Here is a 23,503-nt window from a genome sequence, read left to right on the forward strand (position 1 = left end):
CAGTAAGTAAAATGATAATTAGCTACCATTATCATATCATATTTATGTAACGGTAAGTATTTTGACAACAACATATTCTATAAAATTTATATCTCGTAATAATTCCTTATTTTTTTCTTCCTTCGTTTCCGTTCCAACAATTATTTTAATATGTATAATACATTATTTATAATATACGTGTGTACGGTTTTTCATGTGTGCAATAACAACATTTATAAATGAGAACTTCAATGCGAATAATGCATTTTGTGTAAACGTGTTCAAATAGTAAGGTTTTTTTTTTTTTTTTTATTTTTCTTCTCGGCAATTTTTCCGTTCGGATTTAATCGATCGATCTTCCAGTAATACGATTATGTGTAAACGATTTTTATTTATTTCTTCTTTTCTTTCGAATTTATTTTGGACGGTTCAGCATGGCCAGAATGTTTTTTTTTTTTTTTTTCTTTGCATATTAATTGTCTGTACTCAGTCATCAATCTTATATCACTGACTTCATTCAAGATCAGGTTCGAAATCCTTCGTCATTTCCTCTGGGACCCAACGCACACAAAGACGCCATCTGCAGGCAGTAGAATACGCATCGCTTCCAGATCGTCGAATATATACGGGTAGGGTATATATAACATATATTAGGGTGATCCTTAAAAAGGTCGTTTTTGAATTTCGGCCGATGCGTCCCCAGATTGGCTCCATATAATTCAAAAATAATTCCCCAATTTTTTCAGATTTTTATCTCAACTCTAACCCGTACCCCAAAGAGGGTGGCTTTCCACATAAAATCTACCGAACAGATTTAGATGAAATTTGTCATAGGTGGGTTCCTTGGGTCACCCATTACGAATGTGAACTCAAAATTTAAAAATTCAAAGTGGCGGATCCAATATGGTGGATAAAAATCCCAAAATTCGCTTGATATTGCCATATTGGATCCGCCATTTTGAATTTTGAAATTTTCAGTGGCCCAAGCAATCCCCCTGTAGCAAATTTCATCTAAATCCGTTCGTTAGATTGGATGTGCCTCTGAAAGGGCTGAATGGAATCCACCCTATTTAGGGCACGGGTTAGAGTTGAGATAAGAATCTGAAAAAATTGGGGAATTATTTGTGAATTATCCGGAACTGACTTGGGGGGCGCACCGGTCAAAATTCAAACATTACCCTTTCAAGGACCATCCTGGTATACCTAGGTATATTATCCAAGCTGCGTTGTCATATTTTTCACGCCACATTGACTCAACGTAAAAAACCGAAAGGCTAACAGCTTGCGTCATACACGCGGTATGAATTTTCAGCGTTTTGATATTTATGCAATTAGCGCAATTGTAAAATAATCAGCTGATCTCAGCGCCGTATTACTTTTATGTATCTTCACATCATCCGTTCATTATATGCATAATCTAATGAAGTTCGTCTCATCAGTTTGTCACCTAACGATCCCAACCCGCTGGGTGAACAAATGAACAACGTATTCCTACCGTTACGTTATCTTATTTTGAGACTCGTTGTCGGCCAGATCCCGCTTCTGAGGCTGCGGCGAGGCCGGAAGTCGGGGCTGATTGGCCTGAAGGTTACCGGGATTGCAGCGTGGCCAATGTTGAGGAGAAGACGGTGGAGTAGCTCTGGGAGTGACAGGAGCTGATCCAGCGCGCAAGCGCCATTTGTTTCCCGAATTTGCCGGCCCAGTTCTGCCAACCGTCGACAGATTGGTATTGCTGCTGCTGCATGCAACGGCGCTGGATAAGTCCACGCGAGATATGGCTCTGAAAAGGAACATGTGGAATGGAGAGTATCTCGCAATCATGCATCTTTTACATCGCTCGCAGTCATAATTATGGCATCGGTCTTCTTATAAGTACCTCCATATTCTTTTATGGAACTAGCCGAATGAAAGAACAAGCTCAACTTTTTTCATCAGCTCAAGCTCATCTTGTAACTTTCGTATGGAACGTTTGCCGATAAAATCTATTGTTCCTGAATTAATTGACCATCACACTCGAAATAGAATACCCGGTTCACAAGTATAATATTTGACAAAATATACGCGTATAATAATGTTTAAATTGAAAACAAAAGGTCCTGTACCAGGGTCTGTGAAGATTCCTGGAAAATTCCGTAAATTATGAATTTTTCTGAAATTGGGTTTACGTTGAACATTTCGTGACAGCAATTCGAGAGATTTTCAAAAATTTATGACCCATCTTTATCGGATACTTCATTGTCTTCTACAATTTCATTCGAATCGATCACGCGACTTTTCAGAAGTTTCTACACTTAAGTGTTGGAAAATAAATTGAACATTGAGAATTTTACCTAGACGGGGGTGCAGATCCTGTATAAGAGTGCAGACCCGCTGGTCCACTACGAGGTCGTTGACCAGACGGGATGGCGCTGGCCGATCTGGGAAAGGCCGGTGAGGGTGGCGCCGACGGGAGCATTCTTGGAGAGTGTGGTGGTGTTCTTCCGGTCGTCAGGCTAGTCGTACTTGTGGTGGAAGATTTTCTCCTCAAATTTCTGCAATTCAGTGAATGCTAATCTTGTCATACGATCACTCTGATCACAGGCGCATTGTGCCAGTAATCCAAAACGAATTGGCCTTCAAAGAATGGGATTTGATCGAATGGACAATAATTCAAATCAACTGTTTTGAAGAGAATTGAAAAGAATTCGGGTGGTCATAAGATTTTAGTTTGATGTCTAAGAACATCCTGACTCTTTCGAATTCGTTTTGATTTACTGGGATACCTACCCACTAATGTTATTATAGTGCCTAATCACGCTTCAATGACTTCCTATGGACTTTTTTCCAATGGAAATTTAGCATTATCTATGAGTTGGCGATACCAATTGAAACCCAAATCCGACAGAAGCCGTTTTACGTATCAGGGTACTCACAATCAGTCTAATCCTAGTAAGTGGAGGTATAATAATGACGATGGTGTACTTTTTTATTAACCATAATTGTGACACTCTGTTTCAGATCGAATACAATGTACACTCGTGAAATAACGATCATTATAAATCGCGCAAGAAAGTGACAGAAAGGTCATTTTTTTGGATTCGAAATTTTGTTGTTGGACAATTAAAAGTTGCCGAGAGCATGAGTCATGTATTCGGCATCAAGTTCCCCGATATCGTAAGTTAAACCTCTTTGGGCATGCTACATTTACACATATTTTATCGTCTCATTGTTGATTTTGGTTCATAAATATGTTAATTAATTACAAAAAAAAAATATCGAGTCGTAATATTAATATTTAAAAATCCCTCGAAAACATCCAATGCAACATTCGTCAGCGACTTTTAAAAAGTTTTTATGTTGAGGTAAAATTTTTAGGATATCATTTTCTTACATACAAAAACAATTGCCACCGTGAGAGACAAAATTGATGTTAAAAAAATATGAATATTTGATCATTTTTGGACACATCTAAAATCTTTAGTGACCCCCAAAAAGTTTCTAACTGATATAAAATTTGGGGGATATTATAGATTCAGGATTCAATCGCTGTGCTCTGTCAACGTATCACTTTTGTTATTTCTACGCATTTGACGCCAAAATTGACTTTAGTACCATTCCATAAATAGCGTGAAACACGTTTTTCTTACCTTTTGGATGGCTGCCGGCAAAGGCCAGTTGGACAAGTGCGCCCCATGGCACACTTACCCTCGCATACTTCTTTCGCAAGTGCCAGACTCTCATAGTTGCAGAGAGCAGCCCTGCAGATTTCTGCGTCTGATGCGGCTAGAGCTAAACTGGGATATCGTTCCTTCAATCTTCTTCGTTCCTGTAACGAAAATGAGAAGTAAATATCACACCGACACGGGTTCTGTTATGCATAACAGGGATTATGCTATCGCCAGCGGTACATTTGAGACAAGCCTGATAGTGCGGAGTTAATACCGAACGTAGAGCAATGGAATGTACACACACCTCTTGGAGACGAGTGGCTTCAAAGTCTTGTAACTGCTGCTGAAAACCAACGTTAGGATTCGCCACCGCACGACCAACGCGAACTACTTTTAGTGCCTCTTTCCAAGAGAGATCCGTGGTACTCATGATGTAAGCTACGGCTACTGTTACGCTGCGGGACATCCCCGCTAAGCTGTCGGAAGAAGAGAACAGAAGCAAAACACCAGAATTGATGTAGATCACACACATTAGACGAAGAAAAACTAAACATTGTTCGGGGACGTTTACTCTTACTACAAAAGGGTAAAGCGATTTTTCACACTGTTTAACCACACTCAGAGAATATCTGTGAATCCTGGATCTGCCAGGGAGCTTGCAAGTGCCTATTTCTTCAAGAGTACCAAGAGACGATAACAATTTTTAAGAAGAAAATATACTCATTCGTGAATCGGGAGAGTCAATCAGATGATATGCGAGACTTGCTTTTTAGATTTTGAAGTCACTTTAGTGACAAATGAGCATTGTACCATCTTTCAAGTACGTTAGACACGAATATTATTTCTCTTTAACGCAGACAATGTTCGAGTGTGTTGGACAGTGACATGCTTACGAAGATCCTCCCTTCATCTAAACATCTTTAACCGCAGTCTTTTTAAACATGGACTACAGAAAGGATCAGAGAGTTGGATACTGGTCACGGCCTCAAAGCAACTACATAATTTTTAGGTGATAATGATCAAGATACATTCAAAAGAAATAGAATGACATCGAGACCCTTTATAACGAGGATCTCAACGATCATCAAGTCTGCGAATAGTCGAAAGCAAGACCAGAGATATGGTCATAGTTACCAGTGTATCAGGACGTTGCCACCACGAAGTCGAGCAGCATGGATGAAGTCATTGCAGAGTGGAAAGTACTGGGTCAAGTTCTGATCGGGGGTATCGGCTGCCAGAATACACAGATAGTGCTTGTCCTGCCGAAAGAAAAGCATCAATCGTATTGTGTGAGGTCATGCCTCCACTTTTCTTGGCACAGTTTCACTTACGGAGTGTAAACGCCTTGCCGCGTCATGGATGGCAAGAATATGGGTGATCTCGTAGCGCTCCAACTGAGCCGCATCCTTACTGTCCCGGTAATTGCCCACGTATAAGCCGGGTAAGACCTAAAATATGAAGAGGACCCGTAGAGGTTAATTACTCTACTCATTAGCCGCGTACTTGCTTATCACTTGAAATTAATGATTCAAGTCCGCGTTTTTACGTTGGAAGGAAAAGAGAACGGATGTATTGTCTTCGATCTTAATTGTCAATTGAAGTCAGGCTTCGGATAATTTAATGAATAGCGTACTACGGCAGGACTAAAAAAATTTCAGATTGTTTTCGGGGCCTGATTTTCAGAAATCAGATTCGTTTTCTCACTCTATGATTTGTCTATCACTAACGATCATCGCGGACAATATGTCCATGATATGAACTTACTATGTATGATATGTCACGTTCTACATTGGCTGTAGTAACTTCACTTAAGTTTTTTATTAATTGCCACTCATCCGCGTGTGATTATCGTCAAGAGAATCCTAATGAAGGGAAGCGATGCGGACTGACTTCATTTTGTACGTCTTTCTTTACAGGAAAAACCTATTGAAGTGTGGCATAGCGTAGTATGTTACAATACATCACTTTTAACGACGCAAATTTTCTGGCTGAAAAAATTACAGCTACTTTCACCTGGCTCGGCAATTTTTGATCAATTCTGAAAAATAGCTTGCCACGCAGTCTGAGATTTATATATTATCGTAATGTCTTGAAAACGACCGAATCTAACGACCCGACGCCTCTGGAATATAAAAGAAAACGCGTGATATAAATCAACGCGGTCGCTGACCGAAAGGCATCGATTACTTTCTGCACCAGAAATAAATATTCGTACCCACACAACGTTTCGCTGAAAATGTTCCTACTGGGATGTTTTTAACCAACGCTTTGTAGCATTATGTTTATTCTGTAATAAAGTTAATTATAATCACCCTGACCCGGGTTGCTCTGGTTTTGCCGTTTCGAGGGGTTCGTTAATAATTAGAAGTTGCATAAAATTTGGCTGGCTGTGCACTGAGAAAATAAAAAGAAAATATTAAAAAATAACAACACCTAATCCAACGAACACCGAGCTGTTTAATTCCAGGTTCATTATTTCGGGACACGAACACGCGACACTGTGCCAAGCCTCTATCTCCGTATAATGCATGCGCGTGTGTTTCTTTTCCCTGTGGAATTAAAAATCAACTCGATTGTCGAGTCTCGGATTTCACGCAATAGTCTCATTCGTTATTCACCTGGATTGCTATGTTCGAATCCCTTGACATTCGAACAGTGAAATGGCAAAAATAAATTCGTGATGCCTATGAATAAAGCTTCGAAGAACACTTGCAAAAATGAAAATGTACACTGAGAAAAATTTCATTTGTTACAGTAGCTAGAAAAATTCAGTAAAGCAGATATCGTTAAAAACAACTGTTTGAATATTGTTGGAATTACGAAAAATGAGGATTAAAAATGAAAATAGTTAAGGACCGAGCGGTAACCGGAACTAAAAATTTCTCTCAGTGTATATTATTCTGTTACATGTTCCAATTTTTATACGTCTGAAACCACGATCTATTTGAACATAATATTCTACTCCTTTGATCCTCCGACGGCATAGCGCAAAAATAGCAAATGTTTATATGTTTATAAACTCGATTAATGCAATATTTTATGACACGGTGAAGAGGCCGGTTATACTTGCGCGATCTGATATCTACTGAATATCGCGCAGCCATGATATTTGCAAACATATACCTGTACTCTGTATGGTATAACGTATAGTACAGATAGATTACAATATTTGCTGTGGGGTTACATTATGTGAGTATAGAGTTGGCCACGGCATATATAATACTATCACTTTCATCGCTGAGATCGATCGCTCGCCTAATACACCGGGTATCATGTCATGTCCGAGGGTATTACAATCCTTTAGGCGCATCTCTATGTATTCACCTATGTACATACATACCCATGCGGCTACGTTACATTATCTCTGTTTCGTGTCAAGCATCGTTTTGATCGGAAAGAAAATATATCTACACGGTACGTCTGAATGCTCGCGTCACTTTCAGGCTTTCCATTTCACGCTAAACGAATAATTTTTACTCTAAATATTGAAAACTTCCAGGGACGGAATTTGTGTAATAGAAACTGAACTCTACGAGTTTTATAAATAGTGAAAAACTGCTTGAGACAGCTCAAGCACGATCGAGTAGAGAATTCTTATAAACTTTTGGACTGAACATCAGAGAAAAGGTTTCACGTATTACGATTATTTATTATATATAAATTTTGCTGCAAGGCTTCGGGTGTCGTGATAAACAATTATCCAGATAACCGAGAGAAAAAGCTTTAACAAATTCTACGTAAAATCGGAAAATTACACGTTTGAGGTTCACTAACTTTGAAAGTCGAGTTTTGAAAAAAAAAAATGCTAAGAAAACCAATCGATGAACGTAAAGTTTCTACAGTGGTATCTAATTATTAGAAACAGTATTATTATTTGTATTCTCTTTTGTTTTTGCAGAATTTCTCAAAAATCGACAGTAACTGTTTCGAATTCCGTTCCAATTAAATCTTATGAAAATCGCAATGCTCTTATTACATTTTTATGCAGGCATCTAATTTTTCTCGACTTTGCAATTGGAATCAACAGTAAAACTGAGGATATTGGATCGAATTTATACGAATTACATGGAACTTAACTATTCGGAGGTTTAACCTGATCTAATATAATTCGTTCTACCTGCAAGTTTATTTATTACATTTATTTATTATATTACATTTATTTATTAATGCGACAATGCATGATATACCGGTATTATAATCAGTACGATATAAATCCATTATTCTACATTCGTGAGCCACGATTTTAGACGTTAGATTATTACGAATTCGCTTTATTATTTTATGCTTGTTTTTTCTTTTTTTTTATTTTTTTTATTTTGAATGTGAAACATTTTGGTAAATGCTACGTACAAACACTGCCGTACGAATCTACATACTATACCACTTCAAATCGATTAATCGATAAGAATTCCCCGAATAAGTTGCACAGTTTTTCGACACTGCAAATCAGTCTGTGTTGTCGAACCGTCGCCATTTGTTCATTTGGAATGGATTTTCTACAGTCAAATAAAATTGGATATCGCATTCGACGATTATTATATACTCGTTAGCCTAGATTATGGCTCACAATTTCTCTGTTCTTTTTCTTTTCTTTCCGAATGAAATGCGATATCGCAATTTCCTCTTTACAATAATATTCGCGAGTACACAATATTAAAATATGATACACGTCGTTAAAGCCGTTTATACGACGATTGTATCACCGGCTTTTTCACAATGTTTACTCAAATCTGCGAAAGTCAATTCCTCTCATTATATTTTGTGTTAGGAAATGCACTGTATAATAGATATAAATATTGTAATAACCGCCACAAACAATACTCGTATATTCGAACCAAGAATAATACCTTTCACGTTGTAGTATTTTTATAACAATCTTTAAATAATGTAAGCACACAACAGACTCGAAGTATTACACAGCTCAACAAAGAAAAAAAAAAGAATTTTATTTGTTGCCCTGATTTTTTCCGTGAACTTTGATGTTCGGGAATGTAGAATTTACGAATAAAATCATGACTATGTTACATTGGCTTCAGTTTATATGCCATTTTATTATTGCTAGGAGGGGGATGGTTTTTAATATAATCACGATTTTATTCGTAAATTTTTTGTTCCCACTAGGGCAAAAAAAATAAAAAATAAAAATTTCTGTCAAACTGAGCAATATTTTTTTGATAAACTTTAGATAACAAAACTAAAATCGAATTCTTCGTGCAAATATTGCTTTTTTGAGTCATGTATTATCATGAAGATGTCGATGAAATAAATGACAGGAGACAATTTCGAAAAACTACGTCTACTTCGACGGTCGTTGGCATCAAATCTTACTAAGACCGATCAAATATCAAGAGCAACAAAGCCGCTGCTATCGCCTGAATCGCTAATATTACCTAATTTTCTTATAAAAATTTTCAAGCTTCCACAACGATTTTCGTCGGCTATTACATCGCTCGGAGTTACAGTAAAACACGTTTCTTTTTGGCCACCTTGTACGTCATTACACACGGGTATACATTTCAACGGAGTTTGAATATTCTCAAGTCAAACGTATGGTGCAATGTAAAGCGAAAAGCTGAAAGACCATTTATTCAGCTTTAAAAGAACCCGCGTGAGCTTCTCACCGACAACACTATTCCAGTGGTAAATGGACTGCGTTCGAATTGCAGGCCAGTGAATTATTCAGCATTATGTACGCGACTTGAATTTGTTTAAAACCCCATCCTGCTTTAGACTTTTCCGTTATTATTCTCATATTTAAATCCACTGGAAAACAGAAACCAATGCACGGAATAACGTATTTTCCGCAAATAAACCTGAAGTATTTCATCGAGTTGACTCTTACGTATCCTTTTTTATTTTTATTCTTCATCATCCTACGAGTGCAATCGATCCCTGATTTCTTCTTAAAAATCATTACTTTTTCGAAAATTTTCTCGTAGAACGCAGTTCTCTATTTCATTACTTCTCCAAGCAAATTGCTTCTTCACAATTTCATTCCTACGGCAAATTGGTGGATAAAGAAACTGCACAACGGCACTTTACAAGACACGAATCGATTGCTCGTGTGTATCACGGTACCTTGTTCATGCCATTCCCCATGGCGATTAGAATCCAAGCAACGAATAGCTACGGTGTAGAGATACAGGGAGGCCATCAATCCGTTGTTTTCGTAACTGTTCGCTTCCTGCCAGCTCTCGTAGAACTTCCTTCCGCCTCACTGTCACCCCTTTTCATGGCTCCTCTCCACCCTTCTGATGCTGCTGGGATAGGAGCAGCTTCCGAAGCCTTGAAAAGATGTAACATCAATTTAACTGACTTTATCTTACAATGATCGATTTCCTTAACGCAACCAGGTTTTCATTTCTAACCCTTTCGGTCAGAGTGGGATGCTCACAATCATCAATATCATCTCAAAAAAATCCATGTCCTAGCCTTGTCACAGTTTACACTAACAATAAGAGAAATTTTTAGTTCCGGTTACCGCTCGGTCCTTAACTATTTTCATTTTTAATCCTCGTTTTTCGTAATTCCAACAATATTCAAACAGTTTTTTTTAACGATACCTGTTTTACTGAATTTTTCTAGTTACCGTAACAAATTAAATTTTTCTCAGTGTACTTTACATAACCCCAAAAAATCCTGAGTAACAACTTTTAGCCAGAATCATCGAGTTTTGATAGTTTTTGCGATTTTAAATCCGCCGTATTGGATTTAGAACTTATCAGATTCTGCCTTCAGATTCGTGATCAGTGATCCCAAAAACCTACAATGAACAAAATTCAGGCCAAATTATTGAGTTGAAAAATGTGTGACTGAAAGGGTTAAGCGTCTCTCTTATGCCTCTTGATGTTTCAATATAAACAAATCGGAAACCAAAAACGGATAAAAAAAAGTTCTGTAACATTTCGATTTTTATTTTATCCAACAATGTCGATATTATACTTGTCCCGTTACAGTTGTTTCAAATCGCAGAATAAACTTGAGTTGAAAATGATAAAAATGTAAAAATTATATCTGAACAATAGAAGAATTATTTTTAAAAAATCGACCAAATCGTCCTACATATGTTGCAGCTATCTCGCAGGCGTACCAGTCTTGTTGACGTGGTATTAACACATAAATTCCAACAAAACATTATTTTCCATTCAATTATGTACATCCTATAGACCTGTGTGTGTATGTGTGTGAAATGCAGGCCGTTTAGAAACAAGCCTGAACACCTGCGATGTGATCGGCGGACTCTTCTAACATTTCAGATCGATATCCCAACCTCCAGTAAAGCGCGTCAAGCGAAACGATACAAATATCCTGACGGAATGAAATTGATTTATTTTTTATTTATTTATTTATTTATTTTTTTCCCTCATAAAAATCAATAATGATTGATTTAACGTTTTAAAGACGAAAACGTTGATACAGTTTCTTAACTTAAAATTATCTGAAGCTTAAACGGGTGAAACTTCTCACAAGTACAAATAAATCGATGATCGATGAAAAAATAATTATCATCTTACGATGGAGTAAAATTACCTCCGATACCAAATGACTGCGGGATTTTTCGAAAGTGCGATGTGAATGTGCGTAATTCACATCACCAGAAATACGAGGTTACCACTCAATAAAAATTCGACGCAATTAAATTGTTGACATAAACTTGTGCAGGATCAAAATCTCCGACATAGACTTATTGGTAGATGTAATATAATAAAGCATATAAAGATTCCATAGCAAACAAACACGGCGTACAGTGAATCCAGGGATTGGGTATCCAATTTCGGGAAAAGAAGTCTCGCCTTCCAAAATTCCTGTTGGATATATAGATGCAACACTGATATTTCAATAAAACATCTGTTACACGAGAAAACAGCAAAGCAGTAAACGGAATTTATATTTGTTTTCAAAATATGTATGAGACGTAAAATAAAGGTTCAAAGCATTTTTTATTTTTTTTTATTTTTTACGAAAACACAATACAAACGAATCTACTTGTATTGTGAATATATATGAAGATATATATATATATATATATATATATATTTTTTCGTCTTAGATAAAGTTTTGGAATTGAAATTATTGCATTCTCTACAAAAAGCTGAGAATACGAAATTGTTCAAAATGAAAATAAAATTATATGCTTTTGATTTAAGGTTGAAATCATTTCGGTCTCTCAAAGAATTTAAAATGAGAAATTTTTTGTTTCATTCCGCTGTATGTGTAACGTAGGTAAAGTAACGTAAATGTTAATAGTATGGAAAACTGTTAATACAGAAAATCACGGGTGTCTCGATCCTTTTTTCATATATTTTTTTATTGATGTTTCGTTCGGACTCGGCTGAATTATACTCGGTAGAATAACGAATAGAATTGCAGACCCTGTTTTCAGTGCATACGAAACATGCAAGTGACATTTTAAGTGTGTGGAAAGCCAATTTTTCGTTTTTGACGTAGCCGGCTAAATACGGTCAAAAAATGACAGATGGTTAAAGAAAAAAAAAAAAAACAATGGGCCTGCTACATTCGTGTTTTAACAACATATTTTACTAACTCACGATTAGGATGGAGAAATTAATTACAGAGTTTTAAATGCTTAAAGTTTTGAAGAAACGTTTAGAACAGTGAAATGATCCAATATTATTGTTAATAAAAAGAAACAAACGGTTAATTTTGCTAACCTTGGTGGAGCCAGTCTCAAAAGTTCACGCTGGGATATGTTTCGAACTTATGCAACGATAAAAAATGAACCGTTTTGTTTTTTACTTTATTATTAAAATAAATCAAAAGCTACGTGAGCGATAAAATCAAAAATTCCGTTAGTTCTTTTTTTTTTTTTGTTCTCGTTAATCGAATAACTTGAAAACATTAACAAAATATCAACATCTAATCCAAGAAAATAATCAACAAAAAAAAAAAAAAAACCTCCCTTGATTGAGGCTGAAGTCTTCGTTCATTCTCCAGATATTGTCGGACAAAAATTGATCAGACATAAAATTTGAAAGAATGTCTTATTCTTAGATTTTTCAGAGCGTGAGATGTTTGCGATTTCTAAACTTGACGTCGGATAAACTTTCGTAGAGTCAGGAAATTCTTGTATATTCGTACAAGATTTTTCCTCAGAGTTTTTGGAAATATAATGGCAGTAATACGAAATGAAAATAGTCATAACTCCTAAACAGAACGTCGGCCCATCTTTTCTGTGGTCATCAAAATCTTGTATTAATATACAAGTTTCTGTGAGAGTTTAAAAAAAAAAATCGCCAAGGGAGTTTTGTGTAACCCTAAAATGTTTTCTTATCTATATTTCGAGAAAATTGGAACTCCCAGCGTGGGAATAAACTGAATGAAAATATTTTCCTGAAAGATGGTTCAGGACCTAAAATTTTTGTCTTTTAAGAGAAATTTTCTGTGCAACTATTCGGTAACGAGCTAAAATCGACTGAAAAACAAGCGACTTCCCAAAGTAAAGATTTCGAAAAAGTCATAACTCGCTAAATCAAGTCGCGGAAAAAATCGGAAAAAATCGTCATTACTATTGCGGTTGGATGCTTCTACACAAAACATAAGAGAATAGTCGCAATTTTTTGGCACGCCTCACAACTTTTTTCCTTACTACGTAACATTCTGCTTCAATGAAAAACTAATGAAATGTGAAAAACTGGAATTTTTCCGAAAAAAGAACGTCCGACTAACGAATCAGAACAATTCGTCTGAATAGCTATAAAGTTGTTGCAGTTTTTATACCAAGAGTTTTCGGCTAAACTTGCCGCTGATTGCCAACAGATAAGGAACCAAAGCTACGTTTCGTACCGCTAAATATTTGCATAACGTAGCTTTCGTTGCCCGTCTGCTGACGATGCTGGTGTTGAAATGTAGGTATAAAAATCTATATATGGATTTACAGGCAAATATTTACACTAAGGTGGGGTCAAGTCGCACTGTAAAAATGTTGAAAAAGCAGAGGTTGAGGATTCTCAGAACAAACAGCTAGGTAATACCCTGGAACCCACTTACGAATATAGTGTCCGTGTTGTATTGTACATACGAACCGAAACAAGTGGCACGAATCGCGCAAAGCGGAGTCGGAGGGTCCGTTAAAAAAACAGACGATAAAATACAGTACAAGTTCTACTGTTACGGCCAGTTTTTGACTCGGCTTTATCATCGTGCCAATACGATGTTTTACATTTACAGACCAAGCCGGAGCGTTGGCAATATCTTGGAAACGCTGTGAGCTCAAAAAATTCATGTGGTTGAAGTTCGTAACGTTACACTGAGAAAAATTTCATTTGTTATGGGAACTTGAAAAATTCAGTAAAACAGGTGTCGTTGAAAAAAACTGTTTTAATATTGTTGGAATTACGAAAATCGAGGTACACGTAACCATTTTGCGCTATCGTCGATACTTTTTTGGTAATTGCAACGCACAATCAGTTTCTGAGGTTTACTCTACTTTTTTAGTTGAATACGGCTTTCACGTCAATTTATTGTTGCACGAGAATTAAATTTTCGCAACAATCGCAAGAAAATATAGCAACAGTGATCGTAATGAAAAAGAATAGTAACGGATACTAGACTTTTTGGTAAAAAACCAAATATACCCATATTTTTCAAAAGCCAAACTCCTTGAAAGTCGTTCTAAAATTGAAAAGTAATGATTTTTTTCCCGAGATTTCGTGACGTTAACGTTACTTATTTCAACCTCGTAAAAATTCATGTCCTGTTTCTAGTATAAAATCGGGGAAAAAAAACATTAATCCAACAGATTCTTATTTACTTTATATTGATTTACTAAGACAGTGATCTAGCAAGATGCTCATATATTCCATGGAAGCAGCAGGGTGTGTATTTTTGAATGTTTACAATTTCCATTAAACATTCTTCAAACCATGCACTTATTTTCGTGAAGATTAGTTTTGGAATTTGGCTTTGACTTCTGATTTCACGCACCTCGCAATTAGAAAGACAAGAAAATTTCGTACTCGGTGAGTTTCTTCGAAATGAGAAAAAACACCCGAAGCTGATGATGAGGCTTCTAAGGTAAAAGCAATAGAAAATGATCGTTGTCTTCAAAGTTTCATTGTGACTAGACTCATGGACGGTACTGAATAAACCAAAAGACATTAGAACGCTACGAATTTTTACTCTGAAACACGAAAATTTTCAAAATTAAATTATGTAAAAATTGACTCCTGTACGTGCGTTTAGTTGTAAGTAGAGCTATTCAGAAAACGGTTGGCGTACCGGCAACCACGTTTGTTGGCAAACAGAATATCATAAATAGAAAACCTAAAACTTTTCAGAACCTTCGATGTATCCTCTAAGTTCCTACAAAACGGATTTTTGATCAATTGAAATTTGGTTTATAAGTAGCTGCATCTTTTTTCATCAGATTTCGTGTTTGATTAATTTCTCAAAAACGAAAGGACCAATCAAAAATCCGTTCCACGGAAGCCTAGAGGATTTATTGCTGATTCTAAAACGTCTTGTTTTTTGTACTTCGGATATTGCGTTTGCTTAGAAACGTGGTTAACGTATTAACAATCCTTTTCTGCTGAGCTCCTCTTAAACGGACGTACAGGACTGAATTTTTGAGACGATTTGAAAAACTTGTGTGCGACTTAAAGTGAAAAGCCGCAGCTTTCAAATGCGGTTTGGTTCGCTCTGTTCCGTCGATTAGTTTAGTCACGATAAAACGCTGAATAAAATGATCATTTTCTTCTGTCCTTCAATCAAAAACCCCCTTGGGAAGTTTTTCAAACCCGGAAAAATCACGTGCAATACACTGGAAACAATTTTGTTTATTTCTCACATGACCATGCAATAACTGAGAAAAGTTGATCTTCGTATTCGTAAACAAGACTATTACACGACATTCGCATTGAGTGCTCGAAAGATCATTTGAACAAATCGTTAAAAGTTTACCAAAACTAACACAACCCGACATTTTATATCTTTTGCTAGATTTCATTCCACTCTAAATATGTTTTTGTGTTTTTCTCTACTCTTAAGACCAACGCGTGAGCAGAAGATAAGTTTGCTCAGATTACGGTATTCAACAATTTTTTTTCCACCGATTAAACGCAGAACTCGTTCAAGGGAGAATCGCAATTCACTTAGGAAAGTGTGTTTTTTGCTTCTTTGCATTTATTTCGCAAAGATAGATATACCGGTGAAATTTTTTTGCGATTTTTCAAATCAGCTTCGTGTTTTCTAACAAAGCGTTTTTTTCTTTCAAACTCCGTTCGACACGTTCCGTTTAATCAAAATTTTTCAGTGTCACTTCGTACCGTTCGGAAATTTTTTCCTGCCGATTTCATGCAAAAGCGTACCGTAATTTTAATGACTTCAGAGATTGTTCTCATACGTGTAAAGCTGCACGTGCATAACTAGTTCATCAAAGTTCAAGACGATATAATAGACGTACCGACTTGGCAGCGATTCTCTATGTACAAAGGCTTTGAAAACTACGTGACCGCGACCGTCTCGGTAATTTTCGCGCTAACGGAAGTTGCTAATTCACCAAGTTTCAGGATGAATATAGTTCATGATGTCAGTATTTGAATTGTACACTTTACGGCTTACACTCTTCGTAGAAAAAAAATTGTGCGACGGGATCGTTACATATTTATTTTGTTTTCGAAATAATATAACGTTCCCGAAAAGATATCTCACGAAGAAATCACAAAGCATTGCGATGTTCCTAGCAGAAAAGCTTCTATAGCACTGTTTTCGGAAAACTATTTTCCATATTTTCTCAACCTTCTATCAGAATCCCAATTGTTGAGGTAATTTTGATGTGGATACAACTGGACAAGTTGTAAAAAAAAAAGTGTTCGCACGAAGCTTAAACTCGCCGAATTATCCATTTTATAATATCGACTTCGAAATGCGAAATCGGGAAAGTGGATTCAAAGATTCCCACATAAATTCCGAGTCCTCGGGCAAGTTTTATTGCCAGATATACGGATACGATGGTCTCAAATATTACTTTCCGTACCACTTTCGGTAAAAATAAACCCTTCGGTACAAGACGATAAGGTACAAGCTGAAGAGACTCCGAAGAAATCAAACTTGCATGGAGTAATAAACGATGTGTACTTATGGCCAATACAAACCCGTCCCAAGGATCGCTTAGTAGTAATTTTTAAAGACCTTCAAACCAATATTCACAATGCAAATGTAGGGACTAAGATCCTTCGCTAAGAAGACTGGGAAAAAGAGACATTTCTTCTGTAAAGAAAAGAGGGTGAGAGAACATTGCAATTAAGGGTATCCTCTAAACGACGATGGCATTAGTGTGGTGCCTAAAAAGTTGACTAAAAGTTGAAAAAAAAAGAAGATCGCACGATGTATTAGCTGAGTGTACTTGCCTCGAAATTACCCTGTGACGTGGCATTAATTTTATTCAGAACTCGTGTGTGTGCGTTTGTGAGAATGAACAAAAACTGACCAGTTTGGATAGCTACGTATATACAATGAATAACATTACGCCTGTGTCTCATAGTCAAGGGACAGGTATGCTGGTGTATTTTGAACCGTGTCGCTTACTCGCGTGCTTCTGGTGCAAGCCCAGCTTAGTCATATTGTAATGGTCGTCTACGAGCACGCACGCAGCTATTTACTCAAATCTTCCTAATAACACAGCCGGGCTGCAGACCATTTAGAAATTTCCACACCGGTATAGCGTGGAACCCTAAGTAGAAAGCTCGTCGTTCCGTGGAATTTGTGTCAGTAACGCAAAGCTCGAGCTTTATCGCTATTTCTCTTCCATTTACGATCAGATATGACAATGACGCGTAGTTACGACGAAGACTTCAACTCTTCGTTGCGATAGTTTCAATTGACGCGATGCGTTGTTGCTACTGTAAGTTTAGTAATTTCTCAATTACTGCACTTAAACTTATTACAGGATGTAGAAAATATGGTAACTTGAGTATGCTCTATTCGTTCCACGTTCAAGGCAAGGTTGGAACGTTCAAAATCGCTATAGCGATGCTTCGTCTTTGCACTCATACGGCATGCGTATATCAATTATACACGCGATTAAACGACTCTGTGTATGATTCCGTATGTGTTATAAGTATATGAGGTATGATTATGACATGATAGTGTATGTGTAGTTTCACAATCAACTTTTTTCCGTATCATCGGACGAAAACATTACGTGGGTAAACCTTTCGTGGGAACTAATATTATGATCCGCCGGTATGCTTTGTTATAAGTTACACCTCGAAGTAGGCAACACTTGGTTAATTGTCGGTGAACTTTATTTAAAAGATATTTTTATGATATCTTAAAGTCCGTGTTCTTCGAATTAAACTTCGCATATCAGGCTATTGATTGAGGAAAATAGGATGATTAACTGTTTAAAATCGAAGTAAGATCAGCTGACAATTAAACTGAACGTAATCGGTATCCAAAATAATGGTAGAGCTTTGAAAATGAATTTGCAAACTCTGTGAAACAACGTTCTCTTCGAATCTTGAATTAAAAATCGAGGTAATGATTGAAAAATAGTCTAAAAAAATTGAACCAGAACTGTTCAATGCAATATAGACTTCTACAGTCTACAATTCAGTGCTAATCTAGCACTATCTTACGTAGAATTTTCCAATTTGCCGGGAAAAATTATTTCACAATACAAGTCCGCACCAACCAATTTCGACAAATTCTAAGATCACCGTTTTCCACAATATTCAAGCAGCAAATATGCCTTATTTTCGTGAAAAATCACAGGACGTAATTTCGGTTGACAGTAAATATTGTGCCTAAACATTTACAGTGTCTTTCCAACACCCGAAACCATCGCAACCGGTATACATTTATCCAGAGCTCCGATAATCCGTAGTGACCCGAAAGGTAAACCTTGCAACGTCATTTCCCGCTGTTTACAACCGTATCTGCATGAGTTAGAAATTCAAACAATCCCGGCAAGGGAAGCAATCGTGCATCTAGAGGATCATGCATGTCCGTATAGTCTAGGCGTGAATGTAAACGGGAACGTGAACGAGCCGCACTGTGGAAAAATCAGACGTGTTCACCGTTGCGGTGAGTTTTTCGTGTAAAAGTGCAGCGGTTTTCCGGCGTGGCTAATCATCGGCAGAAGCTGGCCATGGTCTTCGACAAATGCTCGAGCCTCGCTGCGACAATGCGACGATGGTCCCGGGGTTATCCTTCGAATCCGGAAGCTCAGCCCTTCGGGGCATGCATCGCGCTCGTTGAGCGAACCCGGAAAGGGGCGATTCGACGAGGACGGTTATACCTGCGAGCTTGCTGAGGCGGCACCGAGGAGCACCGACTTTCGGCTGACGCAGCCCTGGACGAGCCTCGGACCTACCACACCGACGGCAAAGCGCGACGAACCATCACTACCGTCGCCGACGGTCGACGTCGCGTTGACGGCGTCAAGCAGTCTCCGGGGTGCGCAAGCGCCGCTCGATAATTCCCCTGTCACGGGCGCCTCGACGACGGGGGAGGTCCGTTTTCCTTGCTTTTCCCTCGTTCCTCGTCGCAAGACACCGATCCAATGGTCAAGAGCTTCGAGTTACGCGGGGTCGGAGTTCGGAGTCAACTATAATTCCACACGCCGGCGGTGAGGCGGGTTCGGGACGCGACGATTCGGGGTGAATGGGGCCGATCGTATGATTCGAGGGTTGGGAAGACGGAAACGAAACCGCCGAAGATTAATCGTGTTGAAATTAGCAACGTTTTTTTAACGATACCTGTTTTACTGAATTTTTCTAGTTACTGTAACAAATGAAATTATTCGTGCTGAGGGTAAAACTCAGTCTACTGAGAGCGATTTTGGAACCGTTTGAAATTCGGTGGATTGTAATGGAACAACACATACTCATATTCTGCAATCTTGGTTCCTTCCGAATCGTTGTAATAATAAGAAAACAGTGATTTTTTCCCAATGTTTCGTTACGTATTACCTTACAAACTTCAACCTCGTAAACATAGCCGGGAATGTTGTTTATGGCAACAGGAATGAAAAGTCATCCCTGCAGATGTACCTGCAATAAATAAGAAATTGATCCAATTCGAATGACACAAGCAAAGACATCAACAATTTGAGGAAAGGTTTTACGACCAGAACGATAGGAATGTTAAGTTTCTGGTGGTTTTGCACCGGTTCCAATGTTCTTGAGATTTTTTTTTTTTTTTTTGCACAGGTACGATTCAGTCGACGCCCAAAATAATCCAAAAAATGTTATAGAAACGGATCGAATATACCAGAGTCCAATTATTGTCAGAGTTTTAGTCACGGAAGCTTTTCTCAAATCCAAATTCACTCAGAATCATTCGTATTTCATAGTTATAGAGATGTTGCTTAATAAATCTTTACTGTACTTTAAATTAGCCGCAAGGGTGTGACCGGCTTTCCTATACCGTTGTAGATACCTACATATGTGTAGCCTAGGTCGTTTATGCCGTGAGAAATACAGGTCGGGTTCCATTCTCAAGCATGAACGTGGGATTGGCACGAACATTTTTTTTTAAACATCTTTTAAAAATGACATTTTAGATCAAAGCCATTTGCTCTGTAATGTAAATTTTTTTTCTCATACATATTGATAGATAATCAAATATTTATTCAATACAGGTGAAATTAAGGGATGAAGAGTGATTTAGAAAAAAAAATAACACAATTTCATTTCTGGAGAGAGTCCGTCGTGCCCTGAAAATTTTTTTTCTTACTTTTTATTAAAAACTTGATCTGCGTCTGTCGTTCATGTATGTGTGAAAAATGGTCATCCAAAAAATTCTCGTAAGGCGCACGAAGTAAATCGACCTCGTTTGAGTCATCTTAATGTTACTGTAATTGTATTATTTGATCTCTATCGATTCTGTTTCACCATTCAGCAGCATTCTTGTACCTACTCACATCTCAGTACATGTACGTATTAGGATGTGAAGTACTCCGAATTTCAACTCCTAGTTGTAACTAAAAAAATTTTTTCCATAGCGTTCCTTTCTTCAACGTGAAACTTCATCCCAAGGGTTTTTTTTCATTCTTATTGCACTCATTGATTTTCACTAATGATTATCAAAAATTTCAAAAACTTTGTCAATTGTCAATTTACATTTTGCTCTCAAAGATGACTCACTGTAAGGAAAAAATTGGCATAACACAAAATGTTGATTTTTATGCGAAATTAAAGATTCGTAAAATACACAATTTTTCATTTCGTTGATCTAGAAAAATAATTAATTTGAAAAAAAAAATTGCAAAAAAAAAAACGAAAATCTACACCCTCATATCAACGTGTGCCGAATTTTTTTTTACTTATTAGTAATTCTTTAATTAGTATTTTTTCATATGAAATACACTTTTGTGTATAGAATTCTCAAACAATTTAGTGTTTAAAATCGAAGCTATATCGTCGTTCCTCACGATAGGATCTCAAATATTTTTTTACTCCTTGTCCGCCCGCTTTCATAATACGCTGCCAAATACCCTGTGAAATTTACAGTAAAATAAGAGGTGTGGCATTGATAGAAAAAAAAATTACTTCCCTTTTCTTTCGCTGACAATAGCCTTTTTGACGATATAAAAAATATAACATGTATTGCTTTGGTCCGACTTCAGTCTTCCATGATATACGAATTTAAAAAAAAACAACCATTTACGAAACGAGTAAATTAAAAAATTTGAAAAAATTCACAGAGAGTACTTTCAAGTAGTACTACTATGGGACCAATTATGATACAGATCCGAGAGGATACAAAAAAAAGTGGCTGAGTTGGTGGAAATCGCTTCATAAATGTGAAATTCGTTCCAAAGACAAATAAATCTCTATCACTTACAACTAAATCGTCGTTTGGTCAAGGTAAAATTAGAAACAGACTACGAGATGGGAGTTTTATTTAGTGATAAATTACACACATCAAACATCATCATTCAAATACTTGAGGTTATTTGTAAGCGCGTGAGTAACACCTAAGATAATCAAGCTAGAATGAAATATGTACAGTAATCATTTTTTCTTGAGTGAAAATACTTTTCATGATGAATTCATGTCAAAGATCAAGTATCAATAGCCATTAAATCATGCCAGTTGACACATGACACCGGTCCGTACACCGGCAGACGTAAAATTGAACATCTTATACAAATGCTCAACAATACATCGGTGTTTGTTCATTAGTACAAACGAGTTACAATATATTTTTACGAATACACATGTCGTGATCCGGGAGGTACAGATTGTTAATGAAATCGTAAAACACCGAAGACTCGTTATCGTTGCTTCAATTTCGTAGCACGTTCGATCTTGGTCAGTGGCGCGTAGCAGATTAGCAGCAATCCACAGAGAACCAACGTGGTTCCTATCCACCACAGTAGAGAGGTCGACTCTCCGAATACGAGAAACCCAATCAGAGCCTTAGTAGAAAGATACATAGTTTTTGAGTAGCAATAATTTTAGCAGATTGGGAAATAATAAGCAACAAACAAAATGGAAATAATACGACATGTCACAAAATTGAAAACAAATCACTCGTGCATTTTTTCCAGGCATATCTCCCGCTGTCCCTTGACTTGTACGGCAGATATCAATTTAAAATTGCATAACTCTAAGGGGGAGAGCGGAGCGACCAAAAACGCCAAGGTGACGTGGCTACCGATTAAGCGAGATAAGATACGAATGGCAAAGTGCTGCCGAATGCTGATGTGATTTAATAAAACCGCGGCCAAAGGAGAGGTTCGGGTGTTTCGAGATGGCGATACAATCGACACGTGTCAATAGTCTTGACATTGAAAATTTGCGGGAGGAGAGTACAAGTTGTGGTGCTATCTTACTGAGCAGAAATAGTTCGTAGCTGAACTGGCGACAGTAGCTGGCAACGAAGACCCGCTACCCTGCAGAGATTTGACGAACAAAGTGCAGCCCGCAGTGTTGATTGTCATCATAGCCACGAGAAGAGCAAATTTCAGCAAGAGGAGGACCTGCGATAAAAAGTGTGTGGTAAAAGCGCTAGTTTTATCGTTCGACCGTTTGAATTTCCCGCGTTAACGTTCGCCATTCGCGAACCAAACAGCCCGCCACTCACCGTCGACGTGATCTCAACGCCACTGCATAGTTTTCCAAACAAGCTGCCAATTGTTGCGCAAACACCAGCGACGATAGCTAAATGAATACGTCCGTGGGTCGGTGGCGTGTTCATCGTGAACGGTCACGGAGATGCAAGCAAAGATGATAATGAAAAAAAATGAACAAAGTACGAAATCACCGTCAAGGTTTGCGGTATTAATTGATACTTCTACGTATATTATGTCGTAACAACGATGGCTTCCACGAGTACGAGGTATCCCTTAATTGTTCAAAGTTCATTCAGTTATTGGAAGGTTTTGAATTACAACGACGATTGCCTGAATTATACGTGAATAACCGATCTCGAGTGAACAATGTGTACGCCAGCTGCGTACCTGCGCAAACCTGTGCATAAAGCACAAACTTGAAGTACTGTGCGAGCCTGTGTACATACATACACGCTCGATCGCCGAAAAACTCAAGTAGATGGCGCTGACAGTCTTACAAGCACACATAGATATGTTACGCAGCTAGCGTATACAGATAATTCGCAGTACCTCACGCGTCCGAAACCATCCGAAACTAAAAACTGCGATAATTAACGGATAACCGAGTAAACACGCGTCGAAAATCTGCACAAAGAAAAACCATACGAAAAAGTCAAAACCTTGTCAAGTTTTCAATGTTCATTGCAAGAGTATATATAAATCACTTCCGTTTCAATCGAACGTCAACTTGGCATCAAATTGTTGAATCGGTTCGCGCGCAGTCGTCGCGTTGCTCGTCAACACAAAGCGGCGTTCGTTTGTTTGCTGTAAATCATTATGGGATGAGATGTTCATT

General features: G+C 37.5%; 2 protein-coding genes across 6 annotated transcripts; both read right to left on the reverse strand.

The window, feature by feature from the left end:
- Window positions 1-262: 262 nt before the first annotated feature.
- LOC107222838 (dual specificity protein phosphatase 15) lies at window positions 263-18,998 on the reverse strand. Of its 5 annotated transcripts, XM_046730461.1 has the most exons (9): window positions 18,641-18,992; window positions 9,705-9,911; window positions 4,958-5,074; window positions 4,761-4,885; window positions 3,931-4,102; window positions 3,606-3,784; window positions 2,310-2,510; window positions 1,475-1,759; window positions 263-559 (listed from the first exon to the last, which is right to left on the reverse strand). In XM_046730461.1, the coding sequence occupies exons 2-8, from the start codon at window positions 9,723-9,725 to the stop codon at window positions 1,477-1,479; spliced, it is 1,098 nt and encodes a 365-aa protein (XP_046586417.1). In that variant the 5' UTR covers window positions 9,726-9,911; window positions 18,641-18,992; the 3' UTR covers window positions 263-559; window positions 1,475-1,476. The 5 variants fall into 5 exon arrangements, with proteins under 5 accessions (XP_046586417.1, XP_015517842.1, XP_046586415.1 ...); XM_015662356.2 differs by having other exon boundaries at window positions 263-1,759; window positions 18,886-18,998; XM_046730459.1 differs by having other exon boundaries at window positions 263-1,759; window positions 18,665-18,992.
- A 2,477-nt stretch (window positions 18,999-21,475) lies between these two features.
- On the reverse strand, window positions 21,476-23,104 carry LOC107222840 (transmembrane protein 42). Its single transcript, XM_015662358.2, has 3 exons — window positions 22,680-23,104; window positions 22,429-22,575; window positions 21,476-22,011 (listed from the first exon to the last, which is right to left on the reverse strand). The coding sequence occupies exons 1-3, from the start codon at window positions 22,791-22,793 to the stop codon at window positions 21,868-21,870; spliced, it is 405 nt and encodes a 134-aa protein (XP_015517844.2). The 5' UTR covers window positions 22,794-23,104; the 3' UTR covers window positions 21,476-21,867.
- Between the last annotated feature and the right edge of the window lie 399 nt (window positions 23,105-23,503).

This window comes from Neodiprion lecontei, chromosome 2 (assembly GCF_021901455.1).
Source record: "Neodiprion lecontei isolate iyNeoLeco1 chromosome 2, iyNeoLeco1.1, whole genome shotgun sequence".
NCBI classification, from domain to species: domain Eukaryota; kingdom Metazoa; phylum Arthropoda; class Insecta; order Hymenoptera; family Diprionidae; genus Neodiprion; species Neodiprion lecontei.

Excerpts from the sequence above, each read along its gene's own strand:
- LOC107222838 (XM_015662356.2), bottom strand. The coding sequence starts at position 9,725 with ATGGGGAATGGCATGAACAAG. Across the intron at positions 4,103-4,760 it reads GGCAACGTCCTGATACACTG|CTTAGCGGGGATGTCCCGCA; the intron begins GTAACTATGACC and ends TTCTTCCGACAG. Across the intron at positions 3,785-3,930 it reads AAGCCACTCGTCTCCAAGAG|GAACGAAGAAGATTGAAGGA; the intron begins GTGTGTGTACAT and ends TTTTCGTTACAG.
- LOC107222840 (XM_015662358.2), bottom strand. The coding sequence starts at position 22,793 with ATGAACACGCCACCGACCCACGGACGTATTCATTTAGCTATCGTCGCT. Across the intron at positions 22,576-22,679 it reads GCGTTGAGATCACGTCGACG|GTCCTCCTCTTGCTGAAATT; the intron begins GTGAGTGGCGGG and ends TTTTTATCGCAG. Across the intron at positions 22,012-22,428 it reads CTACGAACTATTTCTGCTCA|GCTCTGATTGGGTTTCTCGT; the intron begins GTAAGATAGCAC and ends CTTTCTACTAAG.